Source organism: Cervus elaphus, chromosome 9 (genome assembly GCF_910594005.1).
Source record: "Cervus elaphus chromosome 9, mCerEla1.1, whole genome shotgun sequence".
Lineage (NCBI taxonomy): Eukaryota > Metazoa > Chordata > Mammalia > Artiodactyla > Cervidae > Cervus > Cervus elaphus.
In genome coordinates this window covers 13,312,290-13,339,223 of record NC_057823.1, presented here as the reverse complement: position 1 = coordinate 13,339,223, position 26,934 = coordinate 13,312,290, and the positions used below count along the sequence as shown (strand labels likewise).

Below are 26,934 nucleotides of genomic sequence, written 5' to 3'. Positions count from 1 at the left end.
CCATTTTTGTTTTCAGACATAGAAAAATCAGGAGAAGACCCAGATAGAGTTGGTATATTTGTGGATAGCTTTCTCCAGGTTCTGAATGTTAGAATTTTATGGGATCTGAATGGTTAATTCAGTCCCTGGAAGGACAGAGGGACAGGAGACTCTTTAGTCAAGAACAAACTCTGGAACTCACAAGGGTTTATTTTCCTGTAGGCTTCTGAGCATGACTCAGCCTCCCAGTTACCACAGCAGGTACACAGAGGCATGAAACTTAATGCTGAGCACCACCGTCCATCCCCACCATGTGGTGGTGTGTGACAGAGTCTGTACCTGAGGCTCTCTGTCCAGGTATTAACCACCTGCCTTGGACGCTACTCACCCACCCCTGAAATATCCATTCTCGGAAGGGAACTAATGATTACAGATTAGAACTGAACCCCTGATGGAGGAAATCTACTGTACTTTGGCAGTGATGGTAGAATCAAATTCATATTTTCTGCAGCCCCTCAGCACCCTGTTGTAAAGACCCCTGGGGTACACAGAATTTTAATTTGGCAACCACACCCTCATCCCCATCTTCTGCCAGATGTTCAGTCAAAAGCCAACCCAGGTGGTGCTGTGAAGAGAGTGTTGCAGGTGAAATTCAAGTCCTCCATCAACTGACTTAGAGTGTTTATCCTGGTTGGACCTGTTGTAACCAGAAGAGCCCTCAGAAGAGGTAGGCTCCTCTTGAAGAAAATGATTCAGAGTTTGAGAGAGCTCTGTCATGAGGGAGTTTCTCCTGCTGATCTCCAGACAGATTCACTGGTGCACTGTGAGAGGTCCCATAGGAAAATTAGGACCAGAAAGAAGGCTGAGTGCCGAAGAACTGATGCTTTTGAATTGTGGTGCTGTAGCAGACTTTTGAGAGTCCCTTGGACAGCAAAGAGATCAAACCAGTCAGTCCTAAAGAAAATCCACCCTGAGTATTCACTGGATGGACTGATGCTGAAGCTCCAATACTTTGGCCCCTGATGTGCAGAGTCCACTCATTGGGGAAGACCCTGTTGCAGGGAAAGAATGAAGGTGAAAGAAGAACGGGACAGCAGAGATGGTTGGGTGGCATCACTGCCTCAGTGGATGTGAATCTGAGCAAAATCTGGGAGATAGTGAAGGACAGGGGAGTCTGTTGTGCTATAGTATATGGATGGCAAGGCATGGGAACATGACTTAGCAACTGAACAACAGCAACAGATGAGAGGGAATGCAGGCAACCATGGGAACTGAGCCTGGTTCTCTGCTGCTAGAGATAAAGAAAAGACTACTTCAGTCCTACTAACACCAGGAACTGAAATCTGCCAGAAATCAGGGAGTTAGGGGACAACCCCAATTTTCTGAGGAAAGGTTTGTAAGACTTGTAGGAACCTGAACAGAAAGCTCATCTGAACCACGACTATTTGCTAGCTTGAAGAAACAATGAGATAATAATAAACTTATGTTTCTAAAGCTGCTGTGTGTGGGAATTTGTTACACAGCAGTAGCCCTTGAATGTTGCCTCTCTGAGGTTCTCACCTGGACACTGTAGTGGGCCATGAGGACGGCAAAGATGCTGAGGTGGGTGCACTGGCAGGTGGTGCTGTTGTCTCTGGTGCTGGTCACCCAGCAGCCTCTGGTGTCCCAGTGACCACTTCCATTCTGGCCACGCTCCCAATAAACACAGTGCACTTTCTCTCTTGGCCCAGGGGTCACTGACTGTGTTAACAGGAAGAGGAAGTTGGTGTGAGTTCAGGGTTCTGTTGCTCAGAAATGCTGAGCCAAAGCTGGCTTGGGAAGTGCTTTCCTAAAGAGTTTATGCACCCATGGCAGAGCCCGCTGAAGCCCAAGGCTGGGCCCAGGACTCAGGCCTATTCCACACCCACCACTCCATCCCACCTGGACTCACATGTTGGAAGACAAAGGTGACTGGGAACCTGAGCTTCTCAGTGTCCTTGTTGGTGATAAAGGCAGATATGACATCTGAAAGCAGGATGTGGGAGGTTTCCTGCAGCAAACCCCTGTGTGTCTCATGTAGAGTTATTGGTTCCTCAGCATCCAGGACCAGAGGGGCTTCAGCCAGGAATCTGTGCATCCCTGGAGTGGACAGGAGGCCCACCACAGCAAGACCTGCAGGACAAGGCTAAGGTTGACATCTCGCAGTACCTGAAAGGACCTCTTCTTCTACGGATGAACTGTTTCCTTTTGACCCATGATAGCTCACATTTCCCTTTAAACTTCAATATTCCATTTGTCATATCCTTGGGCATCTTGACACACAGTGAAAACTTACCTGCTCTCTCAGCCATTACCTGAGTCACCAGAATCATGCACTGTATCCCAGGTCAGCATCATCTTTGTCCGATTCTGAGTCAAGGTGATATTCCTGTAGCTTGGCGCCTGCACCTCCAGTGACACTTCTATGAATTGTGGGAGTTAGATTAGTAAGTATGATTGTTTTGATGGCTATAACACCATGTTGTTCAGTTGCTAAGTCATGTCCAACTCTTTGCAACCCCATGGACTGTTTCATGTCAGGCTTCCCAGTGTTTCACTAACCCGTGGATTTGGATCAAATTCATGTCCATTGAGTCAGTGATTTCTATCTAACCATCTCATACTCTGTTGCCTCTTTATCCATTTGCTTTCAATCTGTCCAAGCATCCAGGCCTTTTTCAAGGATAAAAATATATATTTTTATATAGTATATATGTTTAATTATTATGGATGAAAACTGTTGTCTACTATATCAGCAAACAAAGAATGCTAGGGTAATCAAACCATCAACCACTACCAACACCCCAGACTGTGAGACTGAGGGAACTCAGAAGGGAGCTAATAAGCCATCCACAGCCAAGCCCTCACCCGGCAGCCACACACAAAAGTGCACCTGAGGGGACTCAGGATGGGAGAGAGAAGGATACTTGCCCTGGAGAGCTAAGGTGCATGTAAAAGGAGTGATTTCAATAAGCCCCAACTCTTGCACCTTGCTATCTGTAGAAAAAAGTGTTAAATTCACTAAATTGAGATATCTGGTTTTATTTAATTAATAGTAATTCTTTGATGTTCCAACCAGCTGGTTTTTGTTGTGAAACTTCTATAGATCCTGGCTTATCCTCTATCTCCGAGGCTTGAGGTTCTCAGAAAGTCCACTGAATAAAGCATAATACTCAACTTTCAGGCTGTGCATTTTTTCAGACATTATATTGTGACCATTATTGGACATGAGTTTGGGCAGAACTCTCGAAGATAGTGGAGGACAAGGTAGCCTGGCATGCTGCAGTCCATGGGGTCACAACGAATTGGACATAACCGAGTGGCTGAACAACAGTTGTTGCAATATCTATCTCAATAATTTCATTCAGGTAACTTCAAATGATGGCATAACAATAGCTTAAGGTGGTACAATCTCAACTTTACAAGCTTATTTAGCAAGAATGAAAATAGAAGACTATTAAAAGTGGCTGCAAGGATAGGTGGTTCATAGTGCTTAAAGTTTCTGTAACTGTTAATGTTTCTGTAACTGTTGGTAAGGCTTACATAAGATAACCATATATTATGTTTTATTATACACAAGTTATATAGAATGAAGTAAGCCACATTATATATATTGTATATCAGATATACATTATGTGCAATGTTATTATGTGTACCAAATAATGCTATTATTTTATATGCCATAACATTACGTAACATAACATACACAACATATATAACATAACATTATATAATGTAACAGATGAGAAATTAAAAGATGCTTGCTCCTTGGAAAGAAAGCTATGACAAACCTAGACAGCATCTTATAAAGCAGAGTCATTGCTTTGCCTACCAAGTTTCCTCTAGTCAAAACTATGGTTTTTCCAGTAGTCATGTATGAATGCGAGAGTTGAACTATAAAGAAAGCTGAGCACCGAAGAATTGATGTTTTTGAAACTGTGGTGTTGGAGAAGATTCTTGAGTCCCTTGGACAACAAGAAGATCAAACCAGTCAATCCTAAAGGAAATCAGTCCTGAATATTCATTGGAAGGACTGATGCTGAAGCTGAAACTCCAATACTTTGGTCACCTGATGCAAAGAACTGATTCATTGGAAAAGAACCTGATGCTGGGAAAGATTGAAGACAGGAGGAGAAGGAGATGACAAGGGATGAGATGGTTGGATGACATCACCAACTCGATGGACATGAGTTTGAGCAAGCTCTGGAAGTTGGTGATGGACGGGGAAGCCTGGTGTGCTGAAGTCCATGGGGTTGCAAAGAGTCGGACACAACTGAGCGACAGAACTGAACTGAAGTATAACATTACACACAATATTTGTTATACATTATAATGGAGCTTCCCTGGTGGCTCAGTGGTAAAAAATTGGCCTGCAATGCAGGAGGTGTAGGAGATGTGAGTTTGATCCTTGGGTCAGGAAGATCCCCTGGAGGAAGCCATGGAAACGCATTCCAATATTTTTCCCTGGAGAGTCCCATGGACAGAGGAGTCTGGAGGGCTACAGTCCATGGGGTCACAAAGAGTTGGACAGGACTAAAGCGACTTCCCACACACACACATGCATGATAATGGTACATATAGGTATGAAAGCAAGCAGAACCCCAAACCCTGCCCCCAAGAACAGTGATTCTTCCATGTTTCCTGCCTCTTGTAGGAAAGCTGAAGTTTCCCAAGCCTCTCTGAGATACAGATGATCAGGCTGAAGCAGTTAATGATTAGAGCAATAGAGTCACAGAATCGGTCTGTGTCTGACGCACATTCCTGAGCAGTTTTGCAAATACTATAACTGCCATCAGAGGGAAAATGCTAACTGCATGATGACCAGACTGTAGCTATGACATAAGCTGTTCCATTGATGGCTAGTAAAATTCCAAGAACTGATCTCAATGGAATAGGATTAACAGTATTGCTATTCATAGTCTACATTTTTGTGGGCCTCAAAATAATTGTAGCTTTCTCTGCCCATGTATGTAAGTGAGCAACGAGAATTATCTGCAAAGTGGTGCTACAGAACCCTGCCGACATATTCTGGTCAAACATGTCCCTATGTCAGCATGAAACAATTGCAGAAGACGAACCTTCACTTCTTATTGCATAGAAATGGAATGATGTTTACCGATAGAAATTAGTAAGCGCTCTTTAGCCCTTTCCTGCCTGCCAGTTTCTGTTCCCTTTAAAACTTACTTTATGAGGTTACATAAAGTAATCCTGAAATTACAAAATGAGATTCATTATGTAACATTGAACTAACTCCTGACTTGTGCTTTAGTGAATACACATAATACCTTGCCTAACCTGTTTTGATTCTCTCCTCAGATTAAAAGAAGTAGGAATGAAGAATTAAGTTAAAGTATGATTAGCTCTCTGTCCCCAGGAATGCCCTGAACAATTCTCCAAGCAGACCACAGGAGTCAGCCAGCCTGCAGGTGATGGAAAATGATGCAGAGCTTAACTTCCTGCCTTGATGATTCACTGAGATTCTTTTCCTTTTTGCCCTTTAAAAATTACCGTTGGTTTAAGTTGCTAAGCTGTGTTTGACTCTTGTGACCCCATGGACTGTAGCGTGCTAGGCTCCTCTGTCCATAGGATTTTCCAGGCAAGAATACTGGAGTGGGTTGCCATTTCCTTCTCCAGGGGATCTTCCTGACCCAGGGATTGAACCTGGGTCGCCTGCATTGCAGGCAGATTCTTTACCAACTGAGCAACAGACCCCACATAAAGAACTACTATGGCTGAATTTAAAAAAGAATGATACAATGCCCTTTGCAGCACCAAGGATGGATCTGAAGATTGTCATACTGAGTGAAGTAAGTCTGAAAGAGAAGGAGAAATATGACATCTCTTATATGTGGAATCTAAAAAGAAATGATACAAATGAAGTTATTTACAAATTGGATACAGACTCATAGCCTTAGAGAGTGAATTTATGATTGCCGGAGGGGAAGGATGAGGGGAAAGGATAGTCAGGGAATTTGGGAAGGACATGTGCACACTGCTATATTTTAAATGGATAACTAAGAATCCACTGTATAGCACAGTGATCTCTTCCCAATGTTATGTGGCAGCCTGGGTGGGAGGGGAGTCGGGGAGAATGGACGTGTATACGTATGGCTGAGTTTCTTTGCTGCTCACTGAAACTTTTACAGGATTGTTAACTGGCTATGTCTGTGTGTGTTAGTTGCTCGGTCATATCTGATTCTTTGCGACCCCATGGACTGTAGCCTGCCATGGTCCTCTTTCCATGGAATTCTGTACACAAGAATACTAGAGTGGATTGCCATTTCCTTCTCCAGGATATCTTCCTGATTCAGGGATCCAACCAAGGTCTCTTACATTACAGGCATATTCTTTACCATCTGAGCCACCAGGGAAGTCTGTTAAGTGGCTATAGTCCAATATAAAACAAAAAGTTAATTAAAAAAAAACCAAACTGCCATGGCTGAACAGAATCTTGGAAGCAGGTTGTGGGGATGCAATGACACACTTTCTCCCAAGATTTCCAGTCTTCTGATTAAAGCTACATTTCCTTTCTATAAGCAGCTGCCTCTGGAGTATTAGTTTCCGAGCAGTGAACACAGGACTTGAGTTTTGTAACACATACACCATCTGCATTTAGAGGATTATTAGAAACTATGAGCAAATTACTTAACTACAGTATATATATATATATATATATATATATATATAATGCTAGTGCCTGACTTGGGCTTCCCTTGTGACTCAGCTGGTAAAGAATCAGCCTGCAATGCGGGACACCTGGGTTCGATCCCTGGGTTGGGAAGATCCCCTGGAGAAGGGAAAGTCTACCCAATCCAGTATTCTGGCCTAAAGAATTCCATGGACTGAATAGTTCAGGGGAAGCAAAGAATCTGACATGACTGAGCCACTTTCACTTTCAGTGCCTGACTTAAGCTTTAATTGTCCAAGAATTCATTTCAAACAGTCACCCACTTCAAATACAGTTAACACATTGCTGGTCAGGGGTGGAGGGGACTAGATAAAGAGGCTACCTCCCCCTCCCTAGGCTCCTTTGTTTTAGCAATCTTCAATGATTTCAATGACTGACCATTTATGCTGCTTGTTCTTATCTCTTCCCATACTTTAAATTCTGGTTCTTATGTTTTCAATTCACCAAAAAAAGAGTGATCATGCCCAAATCCTAGGCCCCCACCCTCCACCCTCCATGGCAATAAAAGCACAACTCCAGGCCCCACTCTGTCTCCCCCTTGTGATTTCACTGTGTGGCTTCAAGCATGCTGTGTCATTTAGGTGCTTTGAGGATTAGCTTCCCTGGACTCCTTGTATGGTACCTTAAAATAAACACTGCATAGAAACCAACGAAAATGAAAACACAACAACCCCAAACCTATGGGACACTAAAAAAGCAGTGCTAAGGGGAAGGTTCATAGCAATACTGGATTACCTCAAGAAACAAGAAGAAAGTCAACTAAATAACCTAACTCTACACCTAAAACAACTAGAAAAGGAAGAAGTGAAGAACCCCAGGGTTAGTAGAATGAAAGAAATCTTAAAAATTAGGGCAGAAATAAATGCAAAAGAAGCAAAAGAGACCATAGCAAAAATCAACAAAACTAAAAGCTGGTTCTTTGAAAAGATAAATAAAATTGACAAGCCATTAGCAGACTGATCAAGAAACAAAGGGAGAAGAATCAAATCAACAAAATTAGAAATGAAAATGGAGAAATCACAACAGACAACACAGAAATACAAAGGATCATAAGAGATTATTATCAGCAACAATGCCAATAAAATGAACAATCTGGAAGAAATGGACAAATTCTTAGAAAAGTATAACTTTCCAAAACTGAACCAGGAAGAAATAGAAGATCTTAACAGACCCATCACAAGCACAGAAACTGAAACTGTAATCAGAAATCTTCCAGCAAACAAAAGCCCAGGACCAGATGGCTTCACAGCTGAATTCTATCAAAAATTTAGAGAAGAGCTAACACCTATCCTACTCAAACTCTCCCAGAAAATTGCAGAGGAGGGTGAACTTCCAAACTCATTCTCTGAGGGTTCCATCACCCTAATACCAAAGCCAGGCAAAGATGCCACAAAAAAAGAAAACTACAGGCCAATATCATTGATGAACATAGATGCAAAAATCCTTAACAAAATTCTAGCAAACAGAATCCAACAACATATTAAAAAGATCATACATCATGACCAAGTGGGCTTTATCCTAGGGATTCAAGGATTCTTCAATATCCACAAATCAATGTAATACACCACATTAACAAATTGAAAGATAAAAATCATGTTATCTCAATAGATGCAGAAAAAGCCTGTAGACAGAAAAAGCTTGCAGACAAAATTCAACATCCATTTATGATAAAAACCCTCCAGAAAGCAGGAATAGAAGGAACATACCTCAACATAATAAAAGCTATATATGACAAACCAATAGCAAACATTATCCTCAATGGTGAAAAAATGAAAGCAATTCCCCTAAAGTCAGGAACAAGACAAGGGTGCCCCTCTCATCACTACTATTCAACATAGCTTGGAAGTTTTGGCCAGAGCAATCAGAGCAGAAAAAGAAATAAAAGGAATCCAGATTGGAAAAAATAAGTAAAACTCTCACTGTTTGCAGATGACATGATCCTCTACATAGAAAACCCTAAAGGCTCTACCAGAAAAGTACTAGAGCTAATCAACGAATATAGTAAAGTTTCAGGATATAAAATCAACACACAGAAATCCCTTGCATTCCTATACACTAACAAAGAGAAAACAGAAAGAGATTAAGGAAACAATTCCATTCACCATTGCAATGAAAAGAATAAAATATTTAGGAATGTATCTACCTAAAGAAATGAAAGACCTATATATAGAAAACTATAAAACACTGATGAAAGAAATCAAAGAGGACACAAACAGATGGAGAAATATACCATGTTCATCGATAGGAAGAATCAATATAGTGAAAATGAGTTACTACCCAAAGCAACCTATAGATTCAACGTAATCCCTATCAAGCTACCAAGGGTATTTTTCAGAACTAGAACAAATAATTTCACAATTTGTATGGAAATGCAAAAAACCTCAAATCACCAAAGCAATCTTGAGAAAGAAGAATGGAACTGGAGGAATCAACCTGCCTGACTTCAGGCTCTACTACAAAGCCACAGTCATCAAGACTGTATGGCACTGGCACAAAGACAGAAAGACAGATCAAAGGAACAAAATATAAAGTCCAGAGATAAATTCATGCACCTATTGACACCTTACCTTTGGCAAAGGAGGTAAGAATATACAATAGAGGAAAGAAAATATCTTCAACAAGTGGTGCTTGGAAAACTGGTCAGCCACTTGTAAAAGAATGAAACTAGAGCACTTTCTAACACCATACACAAAAATAAACTCAAAATGGATTAAAGATCTAAACGTAAGACCAGAAACTATAAAACTCCTAGAGGAAAACATAGGCAAAACACTCTCCAACATAAGTCACAGCAGCATCCTCTATGACCCACCTCCCAGAATATTGGAAATAAAAGCAAAAATAAACAAATGGGACCTAATTAAACTTAACAGATTTTGCACAATGAAGGAAACTATAAGAAAGGTGAAAACACAGCCCTCAGAATGGGAGAAAATAATAGCAAATGAAGAAACAGACAAAGGATTAATCTCAAAAATATACAAGCAACTCCTGCAGCTCAATTCCAGGAAAATAAATGGCCCAGTCAAAAATGAGCCAAAGATCTAAACACACATTTATCCAAAGAAGACATACAGATGGCTCACAAACACATGAAAAGATGCTCAACATCACTCAGTACCAGAGAAATGGAAATCAAAACCACAATGAGGTACCATTCCACGCCAGTCAGAATGGCTGCTTCCCAAAAATCTACAAACAATAAATGCTGGAGAGGGTGTGAAGAAAAGGGAACCCTCTTAAACTGTTGGTGGGAATGCAAACTAGTACAACCACTTTGGAGAACAGTGTAGAGATTCTTTAAAAAACTGGAAATAGAACTGCCATATAACCCAGCAATCCCACTGTTGGGCATACTCACTGAGGAAACCAGATCTGAAAGAGGCATGTGTGCCCCAGTGTTCATCGCAGCACTGTTTATAATAGCCAGGACATGGAAGCAACCTAGATGCCCATCAGCAGATGAATGGATAAGAAAGCTGTGGTACATATACACAATAGTATATTACTCAGCCATTAAAAAGAATTCATTTGAATCAGTTCTAATGAGCTGGATGACACTGGAGCCTATTATACAGAGTTTAGTAAGCCAGAAAGAAAAATACCAATACAGCATACTAACACATATATATGGAATTTAGAAAGATGGTAACAATAACCCTATACGCAAAACAGCAAAAGAGACAAAGATGTATAGAACAGTATTTTAGTCTTCCGGGAGAAGGCAAGGGTGGGATGATTTGAGAGAATAGCATTGAAACATGTGTATTATCATATATAAAACAAATCTCCAGTCCAGGTTTGATGCATGAGACAGGGTGCTCAGGGCTGGTGCACTGGGATGACCCAGAGGGATGGGATGGGGAGGGAGGTGGGAGGGGGGTTCAGGATGGGGAACACATGTACACCCGTGGCATATTCATGTCAATGTATGGCAAAAACCAGTACAATATTATAAAGTAATTAGCCTCCAACTAAAATAAATAAATTAAAAAAAAAACTAAAGTAATATTTTACCATAAGTACAGTATAATATAACCTAAGTAGGCTTCCCAGGGGGCTCCGTGGGTAAAGAACCCGCCTGCCAATGCAGGAGACACAGGTTCAATCCCTGGGTGGGGAAGATCTCCTGGAGCAGGAAGTGGCAACCCACTCAAGTATTCTTGCCTGGGATATCCCATGAATAGAGGAGCCAGGTGGGATACAGTCCATGGGGTTGCAAGAGTTGGACATGACTGAGCACACACACATATATTTTAAGTATTGCATGAGGTATACTTACACAACAAAATCATTCACTGTCTAAAAGTAAAAAAATAAAAAAATAAATATTGCATATTCCTTCACCACAATCCAGTTTCAGTAGGTTGACTTAACTGCAAGAAGAGGAGGGGACTCAAGTCTGGTTAGGTAACAGTACCACAAGGACCAGTCCAACCACAACAGTGATTACAATAGGGTGAGACCTGCACAGGCAACAATCTAGATGAAATGGACATTCCTACAGACACACAAACTACAAGAGTAACTGAAGAAGAAGCAGAAAATCTGAACAGACCTATAACTAGTAAGGAGATTGAATAAGAAATCAAAACACCCCCAAATGCAAAGCCCAGATTAGAATTCTACCAACCATTTAAGGAAGAATTAACATGAATTTTTGTAAACTGTTACAAATATAGAAGAGGAAAAAACACAATCAAAATAATTCCATGAGACCACCATTACCCAGAAAACAAAGCCAGATAAAGACATCACAAGAAAATTAAACTATAGATCAGTATCTCTTATGAACATAAATGCAAAAATCTTTAACAAAATATTAAGAACAAATTTACTCAAGGAGGTTCAAAACTTGTATACAGAAAGCTACAAGTGATTGTTTAAAGAAATTGAAAACACTCAATAAGTGGAAAGAAATCCAGTGTTTATGAATGGGAAGATAATGTTTGAAGATTGCAATATTCCCCAAAGTGATCTGCAAACTCAATGCAATACTAATAATGCTATGACAGCATTTAATTAGTTTTTGCAGAAATGGAAAATTTCATCCCCAAATTTGTATGGTATTGAAGAAACACAAATACTTAAACAATCTTGAAAATGACAACAAAGTTGGATTATTCATCTTCCTGATATCAGAACTGACCACTAACCTACAGTATTCAAAACAGTATGATACTGGCATAAGCAGAGACATATAGACCACCACAATAGAATTGAGAGTCCAGGAATAAACACATACGTCTATTGTTAATTGATTTTCAACAATGGGTGCCAACACCATTCAAATATTTGGCTATATATCCAGAAAAGAAGGCTGTTGGACCCCTACCTCACACAATACACAAAAATGAGTTCAAAATGGGTCAAAATGCATATTTGAAAGCTAAAACTAGAAGAGAAGAAGACATAAGGGTAAATCTGCATGATATTTGATTTGGAAATGGATTATTAGATGTGATAAAAATGCACAAACAACAAAAGAAACAATAAATAAAATGGACTCTATCAAAATTTAAAGCATATTTAAGCATATGTCCATCAAAGTGAAAAGACTATGAAGAAAGTGGAAAGATGATCTACAGAGTGGGAGATCATATTTGCAATTCACATATATCACACAGTCTACTAGTAGAATATATGAAACATATTATATATATCAAGAAGTCTTATATATAAATATGAGTATATGAGTATATATATATATATACTCATATATGAGTATATATATATGATATGTATAAAGAACTCTTACTGCTCAACAGCCAAATGCCAAATAACTAAATTTAAAAATAGGCAAATGATGGAGGGTTCCTGGCCATCTAGTGGTTAGAACTTGTGCTTTCACTGTGGTGACCTGGGTTCAATCCCTTGTCAGGGAATTAAGATCCTGTATGCTGTATGCCATGGCCAAAAGAAAAAAAAAAAATTAGGCAAAAGGACTTGAATAGATAGACATATTTCCAATAAAGATACAAAAATGCTCAACAATGACATAAAAAATATTAAACATCCATAGGTACTAGAGAAATGCAGGTTAAACCATGGAGCAATCTCTCCTGACAGCTACTAGAATGGCTATAATGAAAGAAAAAAAAAAAAAGCAACAGGTGTCACTGACAATTAGGAGATTGGAACCATTGTACATTGCTGTTGACAATGGAAAATGGAAAAATAGCCACTTTGGGAAAATAGGTAGTTTCTCAAAAAGTTAAAATAGAACTATCACATAACTCAGCAATACCACACCGAGCTTTGTGACCCAAATGAATGAATATAGATATTCAAGCCAATACCTATACAACAATATACACAGTAGCACTGTTCACAACAGTCAAAAGGTAGAAACAACCCAAATTTTTATAAGAAATATAATAGATTTATTTCTATTTATAGGAACTATCCAGGACGGAAATCCATAGGGGCAGAAAACCAATAACTGATTGCCAGGGCTGAAGGAAAGGAGAAATTTATGGCTGTTTAGTGGATAGACAATACCTTTGGGATTATGAAAATGTTTTAGAAATAGAGGTGAAGGTTATACACCTCTGTGAATACACCACTACATGTCTCCAAATTGTACACGCTGATTAAAATGGTGAATTTATAATAAAGTGCATTTCAACTTAATAAAACAAATCAGACTTAAATAGCAAATAATACTAGATTTATACACTTTCAAATTTAATGCCTTGTTTTTTTTGAAAAGAAAGTGAAAGTGTTAGTGACTCAGTTGTCTGACTCTTCGCGATCCCATGGACTGTAGCCCACCAGACTTTTCTGTCCTTGGAATTCTGCAGGCAGAAATACTGGGAGTGGATTACCACTTCCTTCTTCAGGGGATATTACTGACCCAGGGATTGAATCCAGGTATCCTGCATTGCAGGCAGATTCTTTACCATCTGAGCCACCAGGTGGTCTTGTTTTGAAGCCATTTATATTTTATCATAAATTCTTCAGTATAATTATTTCCTTTGCTGATACTTCATTTTACAATGAAAATTTAGTTTTTCATTCCTTTTTAACCTTTTTTTCTCTCTGTTTTTCACTGAAGTACAGTTGAACTAGAATATTATAATAGTTTCAGGTGTACAATACAATGATTTGATATTATCATACATTACAAAATGATCACCACATTAACTCTAGTTACCATTCATTTCTATATATTATTGACTACATTCCCTATGCTGAACATTGTGGGTGATGGTTTAGTCACTACGTTGTGTCTGACTTTTGCGACCCCCTGGACTGTAGCCCTCCAGGCTCCTCTGTCCATGGAATTTCCCACACAAGAATACTGGAGCGGGTTGTCATTTCCTTCTCCAGATTCTGTACCTTCAGTTCAGTTCAGTCGCTCAGTCGTGTCCGACTCCTTGCGACGCCATGAATCGCAGCACGCCAGGCCTCACTGTCCATCACCAGCTCCTGGAGTTTACTCAAACTCATGCCCATTGAGTCAGTGATGCCATTCAGCCATCTCATCCTCTGTCGTCCCCTTCTCCTCCTGCTCCCAATCCCTCCCAGCATCAGAGTCCTTTCCAATAAGTCAACTCTTCGCATGAGGTGGCCAAAGTGCTGGAGTTTCAGCTTCAGCATCAGTCCTTCCAATGAAAACCCAGGACTGATCTCCCTTAGGATCGACTTGTTGGATCTCCTTGCAGTCCAAGGGACTCTCAAGAGTCTTCTCCAACACCACAGTTCAGAAGCATCAATTTTTCGGTGCTCGGCTTTCTTCACACTTCAACTCTCACATCCATACATGACCACTAGAAAAACCATAGCCTTGACCAGATGAACCTTTGTTGGCAAAGTAATGTCTCTGCTTTTTAATATGCTATTTGGTTGGTCATAACTTTCCTTCCAAGGAGTAAGTGTCTTTTAATTTCATGGCTGCAGTCACCATCTGCAGTGATTTTGGAGCCCAAAAAATAAAGTTTGACACTGTTTCCACTGTCTCCCCATCTATTTCCCATGCGGTTGATGGGACCAGATGCCATGATCTTAGTTTTCTGAATGTTGAGCTTTAAGCCAACTTTTTCACTCTCCTCTTTCACTTTCATCAAGAGGCTTTTTAGTTCCTCTTCAGTTTCTGCCATAAGGGTGGTGTCATCTGCATATCTGAGGTTATTGACATTTCTCCCAGCAATCTTGATTCCAGCTTTTGCTTCCTCCAGCCCAGTGTTTCTTATGATGTATTCTGCATATAAGTTAAATAAGCAGGGTGACAATACACAGCCTTGATGTACTCATTTTCCTATTTGGAACCAGTCTGTTGTTCCATGTCCGGTTCTAACTGTTGCTTCCTGACCTGCATACAGGTTTCTCAAGAGGCAGGTCAGGTGGTCTGGTATTCCCGTCTCCTTCAGAATTTTCCACAGTTTATTGTGATCCACACAGGCAAAGGCTTTGGCGTAGTCAATAAAGCAGAAGTAGATGTTTTTCTGGAACTCTCTTGCTTTTTCGATGATCCAGCAGATGTTAGCAATTTGATCTCTTGTTCCTCTGCCTTTTCTAAAACCAGCTTGAACATCTAGAAATTCACAGTTCATGTATTGCTGAAGCCTGGCTTGGAGAATTTTGAGCATTACTTTACTAGTGTGTGAGATGAGTGCAATTGTGCGGTAGTTTGAGCATTCTTTCAGATTGCCTTTCTTAGGGATCGGAGTGAAAACTGACCTTTTCCCGTCCTGTGGCCACTGCTGAGTTTTCCAAATTTGCTGGCATATTGAGTGCAGCACTTTCACAGCATCATCTTTCAGGATTTGAAATAGCTCAACTGGAATTCCATCACCTCCACTAGCTTTGTTCATAGTGATGCTTTCTAAGGCCCACTTGACTTCACTTTCCAGTATGTCTGACTCTAGGTGAGTGATCACACCATCGTGATTATCTGGGTTGTGAAGATCTTTTTTGTACAGTTCTTCTGTGTGTTTTTGCCACCTCTTCTTAATATCTTCTGCTTCTGTTAGGTCCATACCATTTCTGTCCTTGATCGAACCCATCTTTGCCTGAAATTTTCCCTTAATTTCTCTAGTTTTTTTGAAGAGATCTCCAGTCTTTCCCATCCTGTTGTTTTCCTGTTTCTTTGCATTGATCACTGAGGAAGGCTTTCTTATCTCTCCTGGCTATTCTTTGGAACTCTGCATTCAAATGGGAGTATCTTTCCTTTTCACTTCTCTCTTTTCACAGCTGTTTGTAAGGCCTCCTCAGACAACCATTTTGCCTTTTATCATTTCTTTTCCATGGGGATGGTCTTTACATCCCTTATTTATTTTACAACTACAAGTTTGTCCCTATGAGTCCCTCTCAACTATTTTGCCCTTAACCTTTTATTTTAATTTGTTTATGAGATTATCTGGGAGATATAAGTATGGTCACTTTGCTCTAGTGAGACTGGAAGAGCAAGGAGGCAGGGAACAAGCAAAGCAGGACCTTGTGGTCAGGCTCAGGTACTAACTTACCTATGCCTGCAGATGAATTGAAGGTCCATGACCCTTTAGGCAATGTCTTGCTCACCCCTCTCAGGACATTTTCCAGGCCAAAGAGCAGGTTAGTGACCGCAAAGTGCTGTTCTGATAAGGGCAGGGTTTTCAGGTCCCCGGGGGTCTCCAGCAGATCACTCATCTCCTGTACGAGGTCCTGGGGGGATGGGGACACAAAGCCCATGCATCTGAGAGGCTGTATGAAGGTATGACCCAGTCACAGAGAACACACTAAAGAGACTGGGTGATACAGGTGGTACGGGATGGGATTCCCTGGGTGATTTTTGCCCCTGCAATCCAGCCACTTAGAGGCCAAGCTTTTTCATTAGTGTCAAGGATGATGTAAACCCAATATCCAGAAATAGGGAAAGGAAAGGAAAGGGCATTAGTAGGTGTGCCGTGGTGTTCAATAGTCACTACACATGTCCACTCTTCCCACCCAACCTGTGGAAGAGGCGGAGCCTCAGAGAGAGCACCTTTGTTGTTGGGGTGTCCCCTTCCAGACCAAAGTTTCCCAAGGCTTCTATGGGATGCTTCCCCCTGCCTCCCTTGGGTCCTGCCCTTACCTGAACAGTGTTCAGGACAGAGGCCGAACTGAAGTTTCTGCCCAGATCCTGGATTCTTTTAAAGAAGTGAGAGGGCGCCTGGGGGAGAAGACAAGGTGGTCAGAGAGCCTCATGTGAGTGTGGGAGCTTGGGAGAAATGAATGGGCTTTGTGGAGAGATTTCCTGCTGCCTGTCCCTTTGGAGCCACTCACCTGGCTCTTGATTCCAGGGGGAGCAGTCCAGGTGGGGAAGGGGATCTCTGCAGGGGACAGGGGAGCAGTTCATTAGGTGTGGCAGCATCTGTCTTTGCTGTGGACGGGTATTATTTCAGGGCAGGACAGGTACCTTCGCAGATGGTGGTCATTTGCTTATCCCGGAATCCAGATTTGGGCACCCAGCCTTGGTGGCAGTGGCACGTGTGTGAACCCACAGTGTTGACGCAGACGGTGGACTTGTGACAACGATGCTTCCCAGAGCTGCACTAGTCCACATCTGGGGACACGAAGAAGGGAGTCAGGCTCTGCCCCAGTCTGATGAGGTTCCTCTCCTCGCTGTGCCCCCTTACTTTCCAATTAGTGCTTCCTTCTTCCCAGGAGGTGATGCCACCTCCTGGAATCAAGGACAGCACATCCTTGAGTAGTGGATGCTGTGAATATATATAGGAAGTGTGTAGACAGCAGATGAGACAAGTACAGCTTGTGAAAATACTGAATATCCTCTTTCCAGTTGGTAATTAGCTGTTGCCTGGGGTCCCTGGGAGCCTTCCGCTTGGTACCCCAGCTCCTTCTCTAGGACCCCCCACCCCTCCAAGATCTTTTCACATTTAACCTCAAAATGCTTAACATGTTACACAGCAGGGGACCCCCAGTGATCTTTCTGTTTGGTTTGTGTGGGTACCAGGGAGTATGTGATCAGATGTTTTGAGTGTGGGTCTCCAAAAGTGTAGCATCTGAGCTCCAGACCTTCACAGACTGTGTTGTTTGGGCCATTGGGGGACCCAGCGATAGGCTTCCAGCCGGGGCGGCAGCGGCACTCAAAGCTGCCCATGAAGTTGAGGCAGTGGGTGGAGTTGTGGCACGGGTTTCTCCCAGAGGTGCATTCATTCACATCTGAGGAAAAAGCCAGAAGATCAGAACTACCCCCCTTCACTCACTGCACCCATTCTTCATACCTCTTCTCAGATTTCATAGCGCTGCTCTCTGAGGACACCCTCTCTCTGAAAGTTACCTGGCCTGCTGGGATACAAATGTGTGATGGCATTTTCTAATGTAAAAGTTCCATAAGCTCAGATCCTCCCCGCAGGGTGGACAGGGCACAACTTTGTGGGTGCAGGTGTGATCCCAGACCAAGCTGAGTCCCTTCACATCTGGTTCAGGATGCTCTGTGGGGGCACCTGTGATGGGCTTCTAACTAGGGAGGCTGTAGCACTGATCACGACCCACGGGTGATGTGGTGAGTGATGGGGAGGCACCACTGCCATCTGGAGCTGCATCCCTGCCTTCATTAGAACAGAACTCAGAGGACCACAAAGAAACCCCAGGCCCAGAAGCCTCTGCTGTCTCCCTCGTCTGTGGTGGGACCATTCGAGGAGGTGATCCTTGGGCGGGGCCCCGGCAGACCCTTGTGTCACAGGAACCTGAGTCTTGTCTCCCTCCTGCTTGGGGTGCCTGAACTACTTCAGCTCCTTCCCCAGCTCCAGGCCTGCCTCACACTGTCTTCCTGGGGTTTCTACCTGTGCAATCCCTCGGGTCCTCTGGTTTGAACTCCAAGCCGGGTGGGCACTGGCAGGTGTAGCTGCCCTGGGTGTTGATGCAGATGCTGCGGCCTTTACAGACTCTGGGTCTGTGCTGACATTCGTCCACATCTGCAAGAGGAAGGAGAGCCTTGCGGATGCCTGTGGCTGTGGACAACCTTCCGGCCTGGGTGTCATCCACGTTTCTTGGTATAGAAGCATCCAGAAGGGCCTGCCCTCTCTTCCTTGGTGAATGGGGGCCTCTCCTCATTCACATGGAGGTATCCTATGGATGAGCATGGTGACCTGCAATTTCTGTTGTCTAGAAGTGGCCAGAAGTGGCCCAAGTTACCCAGTCTGCCATCTCTGACTCCGTGAGCCTCCCTGGGAAGCTCCCAGCTGGGATGGTGACATCACAGCTGCCTGTGTCCCAGGCTAAAGATTTGGACAAAGGCCTGGGTGGGTCTTCTTGGGAACCGAGTACAGCTGTGTTCCCTGAGCAGGGCCCATCTTGGCTCCCGGTGATGCATTTTTCCTGACCTCCCCAGGGCGAATGCTGCCAGCTGAGTTCTCTTTGAATCCTGCTGACCCCGGCAGGACAGTGCTCTTCCATCCATGTGAACTCTGAGACTCCAGCTCCGTGGACATGGACAAAGACCCACTCCTGAGTCATGCAGCTCAAGGATGAGGCTTGTGGGCAGTTCCACAGAAAATGCGGATGATGATAAAAAGGCCAAGGCCACCCGAGTGGTGGACACCAGGTTGTGCTGGACAGTGGGTTTGATGTCTGGCTAGTCTGCTTTAGGGCTGTGAAGGTGCCTTTATCTGATTCCCATGAAGGTGTCCCCCAGACTGGCAGGAAGTGATGAGAATCTGCAGCTGAGCAAGGCTTGTGATGGGCAAGGGCTGGGTGGCTGGAGCAGGGAGCAGGTGCTCATGGGTGAAGGGTGACAGGTGTTTCTGTCATCTTGACACTTGGCCTCCCACTAGAGATGTGGACATGTGCACACTGCTGGGTGGGGCTCAGCCCCCACCTTCTGTCCTCACATGGTCTGGGTCATTGTGCAGTCTGGGTTGACCTCCTTAGTAGAGGAAATGGTCTCTGGTGACAACCTATCATTGAGACCAGATGGAAACCTCTTCATTTACCTGATTCTTCCAGTGGGTTGGGGATTGATGTCACCCTGCCACACCCCTGACACAACATCCTCCCAGGCCCCAGTCATCAGAGCTACCTTAGGTCCATGAACTGAAATTATGAGAGAGGGTCAGGTGGAGACTTGGGTGGGGAAATAAATGGAAGCTGAGCAGTTGAGATGTTGCGTCAGGGTGCCAGGAGGCATCTTCTCCAGGCAGTTTCCTGCAGGGTCATTGATGGCTGGGGACAGTGGAGCATTCCTTGAGTCTTCCTCCTCTCACATTTCTGGATGGGGCCCCAGACACCATGACCCAGGGTCTCAGAGGCCCCAGTGGCAGTAGGTCTTCTCCCAGACAGCACTAACAGTAGCAATGACAGATAGTGTTCTGGACCACACGGTGCTGTGACCACACTGAGTATGGTGTGAATGTCACTTCCTCTTTTGTTTTAAGACGAGAAGATGCCATGTGACAGTGGGATGTTCTGAACATCCAGAAGAGACCCTCTGCAGAGGTCCTGAGTCTTGGGGTTCAGAGAGGGTTGGGAGACTAGATAGGCACACAGGACAGCCGTCTGATGCCTGGCAAAGTTGAACAAGGAGCCTGGGGACCCAGCCTAGGTCTTCTCATAGCAGACCTCACAGCCTGGACATGGATGGACATGTATTTGGGTGCAGCGAGGGCTGGAATGCTGAGGTGGGGAGTGCAAGACAATCCAGCTAAGCCTGTCTCAGATCTAGGTCTTCAGGCAGAAGGTTTTGATGCAAACCAGCAGGCGGCTCTCTCCCTGTCATCCACCTTGAGGTCTGTTGAGGTCCCCTCCCACTTCAGTCTTCTATATCTATGTCTCTGGAGGGTCTCACAACAATGGGTGAACAGCCCACTTAGTGCAGACATACTGAGTGGGATCAATGATCACCACGTGCAGTTGTGCAGGTTGCTCACTGCAGAAGAGTATTTGGCCAATGACACAAATTGGGGGAAGAATGTCGACTCAATCTCCATTCCCCAAATACACAGTCGGCCTGGAGATGAGGGACCTTTATTAATTTACTGAAGGCTCTGTCATCTGACCAGGTCATGAGTTCAAGCACAACAGCCACCCACTGAGGCTGCTATGGGTTAGCAGAGACTCCACACAGGTGCAGGTCCCCTCTTCCCTCCCACCAGGGAGGCTCCGCTGCCCTCTGTCTGCAGGGCAGGAGGGAAGGGACTGGGCCCCAAGGTTGCTGGCTCTTCTCCCTGCAGCGGGGTGGGTCAAAGAACACTCTTCAGAGTCCTCTGAACCCTGAGCTCAGCATCCTTCTCACCTCCCACCTTCACTCTCCTCCCCTCCCCATCCGCAGTATTCAGGCCTATCCCTCTTCATGGACCCCTCTCTGGAGTCCTGTCTGACCCACTTCTGACCCCCTGCCCCTTTCTCTACCTGCCTGCTCCCCCTGGAAGTGGGGAAAAGCCTGGTGATGTGTGGAGGCCATGCTCCTCCTGGTCCTGGTGAAGGAGGGGATGGACCAGGACAGCTGCTCCTGAGCACCCACCCTGGGCACAGCCCCCAGGGATGCCCATCCTCGAGAGGGTGTGTTAGATCATGATGACCATAATTTAAAAGCCCAGCAGCCATCAGTGTTTTGTGCTTTGTGACCTCATATACCTTTTAGCAATTCTATGAGGTAAACACCATAATTCCCCCCCCAACTTTTTATATTTAGATAAGCTGGGGCACAGATTATAGTTAGGTAAGCTGGGGCACAGAGAGAGGTGAAGCAACTTGTCCAGATCGCATGGTGATCTTGACAAAGCTGCTTTTGGTTTTATTTGTGCTAGAAAGGCATACCTAAAAAAGGAAACAGAAAATTACAATAATATTTTCACATCTCCCATGTCAACAGTGATTTCTGAGTAAGTATCCTGGCCAGTGTCACACATGCAGCTCTCAGGTGGCAAAGCCAGGACCTGGGTCCCTGGCTTGTATCATTTGTCTCTCTGTGCAGGTGGGACAGGTACCTGTAAACTGTCCCAACTCAGACCTGGGTGCTACACCTGTAACCAAGGTCCTGTCCCCTGGGTGCTTCAGATATGACTCAGCATTTTGGCCCTGAAACCTCAAGAATGAGAGGTGGAAAATGCAGCATCATTCTTACCTCGACATGTGTTCTCACTCTCATTACGGAATATTGTTGCCCCAGAAGTAGGCTCAAATCCTGGGCTGCATGTGCAGTGGTATCCCCCTTCTGTGTTCTGGCAGTCTGCTGAACTTCCACAGTACACTGGTGAGGGTGGCCCACACTCATTGATGTCTGGAACACAATAGGGCAAAGGGTCACCTCCCAAAGATGTGTATCCCCTCAAGACAGAGATCCCTATACCCTACCTGACTCTGCAGCACTGGGTCTGATACATAATCCATGTCTTTTTGGAAAGATTTAGACTCTTGGTCAATACTGCTGAGTCTAGGATGCAGCTGGAACAAGCCATCCCTGAAGCTTGGGCAGTCAGCTCTGATCTTCCTAGCCCTCTGACTGGCACCCCAGATTGGGACACAATGGGCAGTGCTGAAGTGGGGAGTGGGTAGAAGCTCTGCATCTTCCTCCTCAGTCCTGAAAGGACAAACTGAGGCTCAGACTTCAGACTCCTGGAGATCTAGCTCCTCTCCAGGAAGCCAGGATTATTCATGTCTCATCTCTCCACCTTTGTTTCTTTTTGTTTTTCTTTTTTCTGTGCTTGACAGTTCTGAGGACAAAGCCTGAGGCACCCATTGAATACCCATGTCTCCCATGGGTATGGGCTGTACCATACATTCTCTGCATGTCCTGCCACCATCCCAAGTCTCTGTACCATCACAGCTCTCCAAGGGGTCCGTGAAGATCTCCCCAGAAGAAGAAATGAATCCTGGATCACAGCGGCAGGCGTTGCCATTGACACATGAGGATTTCGGAGGGCACCGCAGAGCACAGGCTGTGGGGGGCAGAGATGGGGATGGAGACCATCATCGGAAGTTCCACAGAATGAAAGAAAGCTATCATCTGGGGGTCCATGGGCAGAAGAAGGAAGCATGAATGGGGGGAAGGGAGGGAGGAAGGGAGAGAGATGATGCTATCCAAAGGGGAAGAGCTCAGAACACTCTGGGCACTTGGGTAGAAGAAACAACTTCTCTTGTTCCCAGAGAACCATTTCTGAACCTCACTTGAAAATTAAGTCTCCTTATCTCCTTTGTTGGTGAGAGAACCCAGACCCTGGCATGCATTCTCCACCTTCCCCCAGACTCACCTTTACTGTTCTGGGCTGTAGGTCCCATTGGAAACAGCAGCAGCATCAAGAGTACTGGGGCAGAAAGACAGAGATGACAAAGATAGGAAAATGGAGCTTCAGTTTCAACCCTTTCCATGTGGTCATTGCCTCCTGGGGAGATGGTGGTGTCCTTGCTGCCCACCACTTTCCAACAGCCTCCCCAAGGTTCCTGTGCTTTGCACAGAACCGAGGACTCTGCCTTTCCCTTGCATCTCCTGGGACTCCCCAAGGAATCAGTTACTGACAGGCACAGCCCTCATGGAACCGCAGGTGCTAGATGTAAAGGGACAGAGTATACACAGAGAGCTGATGACAAGGACACATCTTAGAAACTCCAACCTCTCCCAAATAAGGGGGCACATTTGAAGGAGGAAGAAAGTCCTCGGAGTGGGGTGCCTTTGCCCATACTCAGGTTCTTTGTCCTCTGGCAGTGGCCGAAATCTCTCTGGATTTCTCTCCAGGATGGTTTCTCCTGTTGAAGTTACATGTTTCAGGACACATAGAAAGAGCATGGATATTGCAGTTAGACAGTCCAAGTTTGGAGTTAGACAGTCCAAGCCCTCCCTCATGATGATGTCAGCAGGAGATGGAACCCTGGAATCAGGAGAGGGTGAGGACAGGTAGATATGAGAACTAAGGTATCTGCAGGTAGATCCAGTCTCCCCTGGATAAGCGGCCTCTCTAGGTTCGGCAGCCGTGGCTGCTGTGGTTCCCTGCAGATGAGCTCCTGGCCTTTCTGTAGTGCACTGAGGTCACAGCTCCTCCCCTCGATCTCAGTCCAACCCTGAAATGAATCTCTGACAGCAGTAGGCTTTGTGATATGAAACCAGTGTGGCTGTAAAGTGTTGAAGTCTACCCTACAGTCAGTACCCAGTCTGTCATCCCATCCAAGTGAGCAGATGAACCCTAAGAAAATCTTTTCAGAGCTGTGTGCCTTACAGGATCTTTCTTCTTGGGCAAAGATAAAAAATAATTCCTCTTTCAGGCAGTACTGCCATTTCAACACTGTTATGTGACAGAGGATCCTGGTGGAGAATGGATTTGAAGACCCAAGTCTGCATACAAACTTTCACTTGGTGGCCATGTGTCTTTGGAAATGCCCCCTGTCCTTTGAAGCACAATTTCCCCAATGAAAAATGAGCTGTTGTTCTTCAGTTGCTAAGTCATGTCCAACTATTTGTGGCCCCGTAGACTGCAGCACATCAGGCTCCTCTGTCCTCCACTACCTCCCAGAGTTTGCTCAAACTCACATCCATTGAGTCGATGATGCTATCTAACCATTTCCTCTTCTATTGCCCTCTTTTCCTCATGCCCTCAATTTTTCCCAGCATCAGGGTTTTTTCCAAAGTGTCAGCTCTTTGCATCAGGTAGCCTAAGTATTGGAGCTTCAGCTTCAGCATCAGTCCTTTCAATGAATATTCAGAGTTGAGTTCCTTTAGAATTGACTGGTTTGATGAAATGAGTGCAATGGCAGTAACAGCATAATAGCATGAGCTTTACTACAGTTTTAGATGACTGAAGACTAATAAGGTTTAGTTGATATTATGGTTAATTTTATGTAGCAATGTGGCTGGGCCGCTGTACCCACATATTTGGTCCCACACTATTCTAGACATTGCTGTGAAGGTGTTACATGAACTAGCATTGTTTGGTAGGAAAAATCATTTCTTTCATCCTTATCTTATATTGGACCATAGTTGATTAACAATGTTGTGTTATTTTCAGGTGTATAGCAAAGTGATTCAGTTATACATATACATGTATCTGTTCTGTTACAAATTCTTTTCCCATTTAGGCTATTACAGTATATTGAGCAGAGTTCCCTGTGCTATGCAGTAGGTTCTTGTTGATTATCTATTTTAAATATAGCAGTGGTTACATGTGAATCCCCAACTCCCAATCTATCTCTCATCCCCCACATCCTCCTGTAATCATAAGCTTATTTTCTAAATCAGTGAGTCTGTTTGTGAGTTAACATTTAAATCAGTAGAGTCTGCATAAAGCACATTACCCTCCATAATCTGGGTGAACCTCATCCAATCAGTTGAAGGTCTAAGAGGAAAAAAAAATTGACCTCTTTGAAGAAAAAAAAAATCACTTCTGGAGGCCCTCAAACACGAGGTGCAACATCAGGTCATCCTGGGTTTCCAGTGTGCTGCTGGTCCTTGGGATTTTTGGACTTTCCAACCTCCACAATCTCATGAATCAGTTGCTTAAATGAAATCCTTTCTCACCTCTATAGATTCATCCTATTGGTTCTGTTCCTCTTGAGAACTTGGGCTAATACAGGTGGTAAAATTAGAAATCTTTGTTTTTTCACTAGGAATACATTTCACCAACTTGGGACTTTCCTGGTAGTCCAATAGGCAAGAATCTGCCTCCCAATGCAGGGGATACAGGTTCGATTCCTGGTCCAGAAGGTCCCACAAGCTGTGAAACTACTTTACCCCATGGGCCACAGCTACTGAACCCCACACACCTAGAGCCCATGCTCTGCAACAACAGGAGCCACCAGAGTTTGGAGGAGAGTGGGTTCGTATAGATGTATGGCTGAGTCCCTTTGCTGTCCACCTGAAACTTTCATAACATTGTTAATCGGCTATGTAAAGTAAAAGTAAAAGTTGCTCAGTTGTGTCTGACTCTTTGGACCCCATGGACTATACAGTCCCTGACATTCTCCAGGCCAGAAGAGTGGAGTGGGTAGCCTTTCCCTTCTCCCGGGAATCTTCCCAACCCAGGGATCAAACCCAGGTCTCCCACATTGCTTGCGATTCTTTACCAGTTGAGCCACAATGGAAGCCCAAGAATACTGGAGTGGCTAGCCTATCCCTTAATCAGCTATATGCCAATACGAAATAAGAAGTTTTTAAAAAGAGAGAGTTGCCAGAAAAATGAGAAGCCCGTGCACTGCAACCAAGAGGAACCCCCATGCACGGCAAACAGAGAAAGCCCATGTACAACAGTGAAGTCCCAGCACAACCAAACATATGTTAATTAACTAATTAAAAGTTTCACCAATTTTCTCCTTTGAGAACTTAACATAATTGAGTTAATACCCTTCTTAAATTCCTTCCCTGCTTTCCTTTGTAAAGATAGTGGGAAAACCAGAAACAAAGCAAAAGCCTCTAAAAGTAAAGAACAGAGAAAATTCTCAGACAGCTTTAGTTGTCTAACTCCATCGTTATAATTCTACTTACCTGAAAGCAGACTTAGATACCTGTTTCTCATGGTGCAGAGACCAGCAAGCCCAGCCACAGAAGATGTCTTATCTTCCTCTGTGTGTGGGGGAGGGACTTCTGGCTTTCAGTATGACTTCTGCTTTTCACGGGGCTCTTCCGGGTGGCACTAGTGGTAAAGAACCTACCTGCCAACGCAGGAGACTGAAGAGACATGGGATCGATAGCTGTGTTGGGAAGACTCCCTGGAGGAGGGCATGGCCTGCCGGGAAAATCCTGTGGACAGAGGAGCCTGGCAGGCTACAGCCCATAGGGTCACAAAGAGTCAGACATGACTGAAGCGACTTGGCACACACGCATGCTGCTTTTCATAATCTAACGGGAAATCACTGGTCTGGATGTTTCTTTCCCTTGTTTTGCCTGATGATTACTTCTCTGAAATTTTCTAAGTATTTTTTTTTTTTTTTTAAATTTCTAAGCATTTGCGTAGCACTACTGGTATTTGTACTGCAAGACTCTTCAAAAGTGGTTTTTATATTGTTTTGATATATGAAGACCTCCTATATCAAACATGAAGACTCATTTTATTGGTCTTTTTGCATGTATGAAGACCTTGGTTCAGAGTGAATATAGAATTATTTATTTGCTATATATTAACAGATTAAAAAATTTCTTTTGTGTACACATTTGGTTTTATTGTAACCAAGCAACTTGTACAGTTTTAAGATTTAAAACAGCATCATCTTTCCTTTCCAGTGAAACAAAAAGAAAAGTTTAAAAATAAACAGGAGCAAAATTACAATAGAGAATTTCAATTGCAAATAAGATCCTACAGGTTCTGCTGATTCTCCCATCAAGTGGCAGGGCTCAAGTCATCATTAGG

General features: G+C 43.8%; 1 protein-coding gene across 1 annotated transcript in view; it reads right to left on the bottom strand.

The window, feature by feature from the left end:
- The window catches only part of LOC122699353 (adhesion G protein-coupled receptor E2-like), a 63,279-nt gene extending 37,195 nt beyond the window's left edge, over window positions 1–26,084 (bottom strand). The window contains 11 exon segments of the mRNA XM_043911184.1: window positions 1,540–1,719; window positions 1,910–2,130; window positions 2,313–2,420; window positions 16,153–16,330; window positions 16,740–16,817; window positions 16,931–16,977; window positions 17,064–17,210; window positions 21,729–21,884; window positions 22,423–22,542; window positions 22,855–22,908; window positions 26,073–26,084. Of these exon segments, the coding sequence (XP_043767119.1) occupies window positions 1,540–1,719; window positions 1,910–2,130; window positions 2,313–2,420; window positions 16,153–16,330; window positions 16,740–16,817; window positions 16,931–16,977; window positions 17,064–17,210; window positions 21,729–21,884; window positions 22,423–22,542; window positions 22,855–22,900 (1,281 nt within the window). The 5' untranslated portion in view covers window positions 22,901–22,908; window positions 26,073–26,084.
- Between the last annotated feature and the right edge of the window lie 850 nt (window positions 26,085–26,934).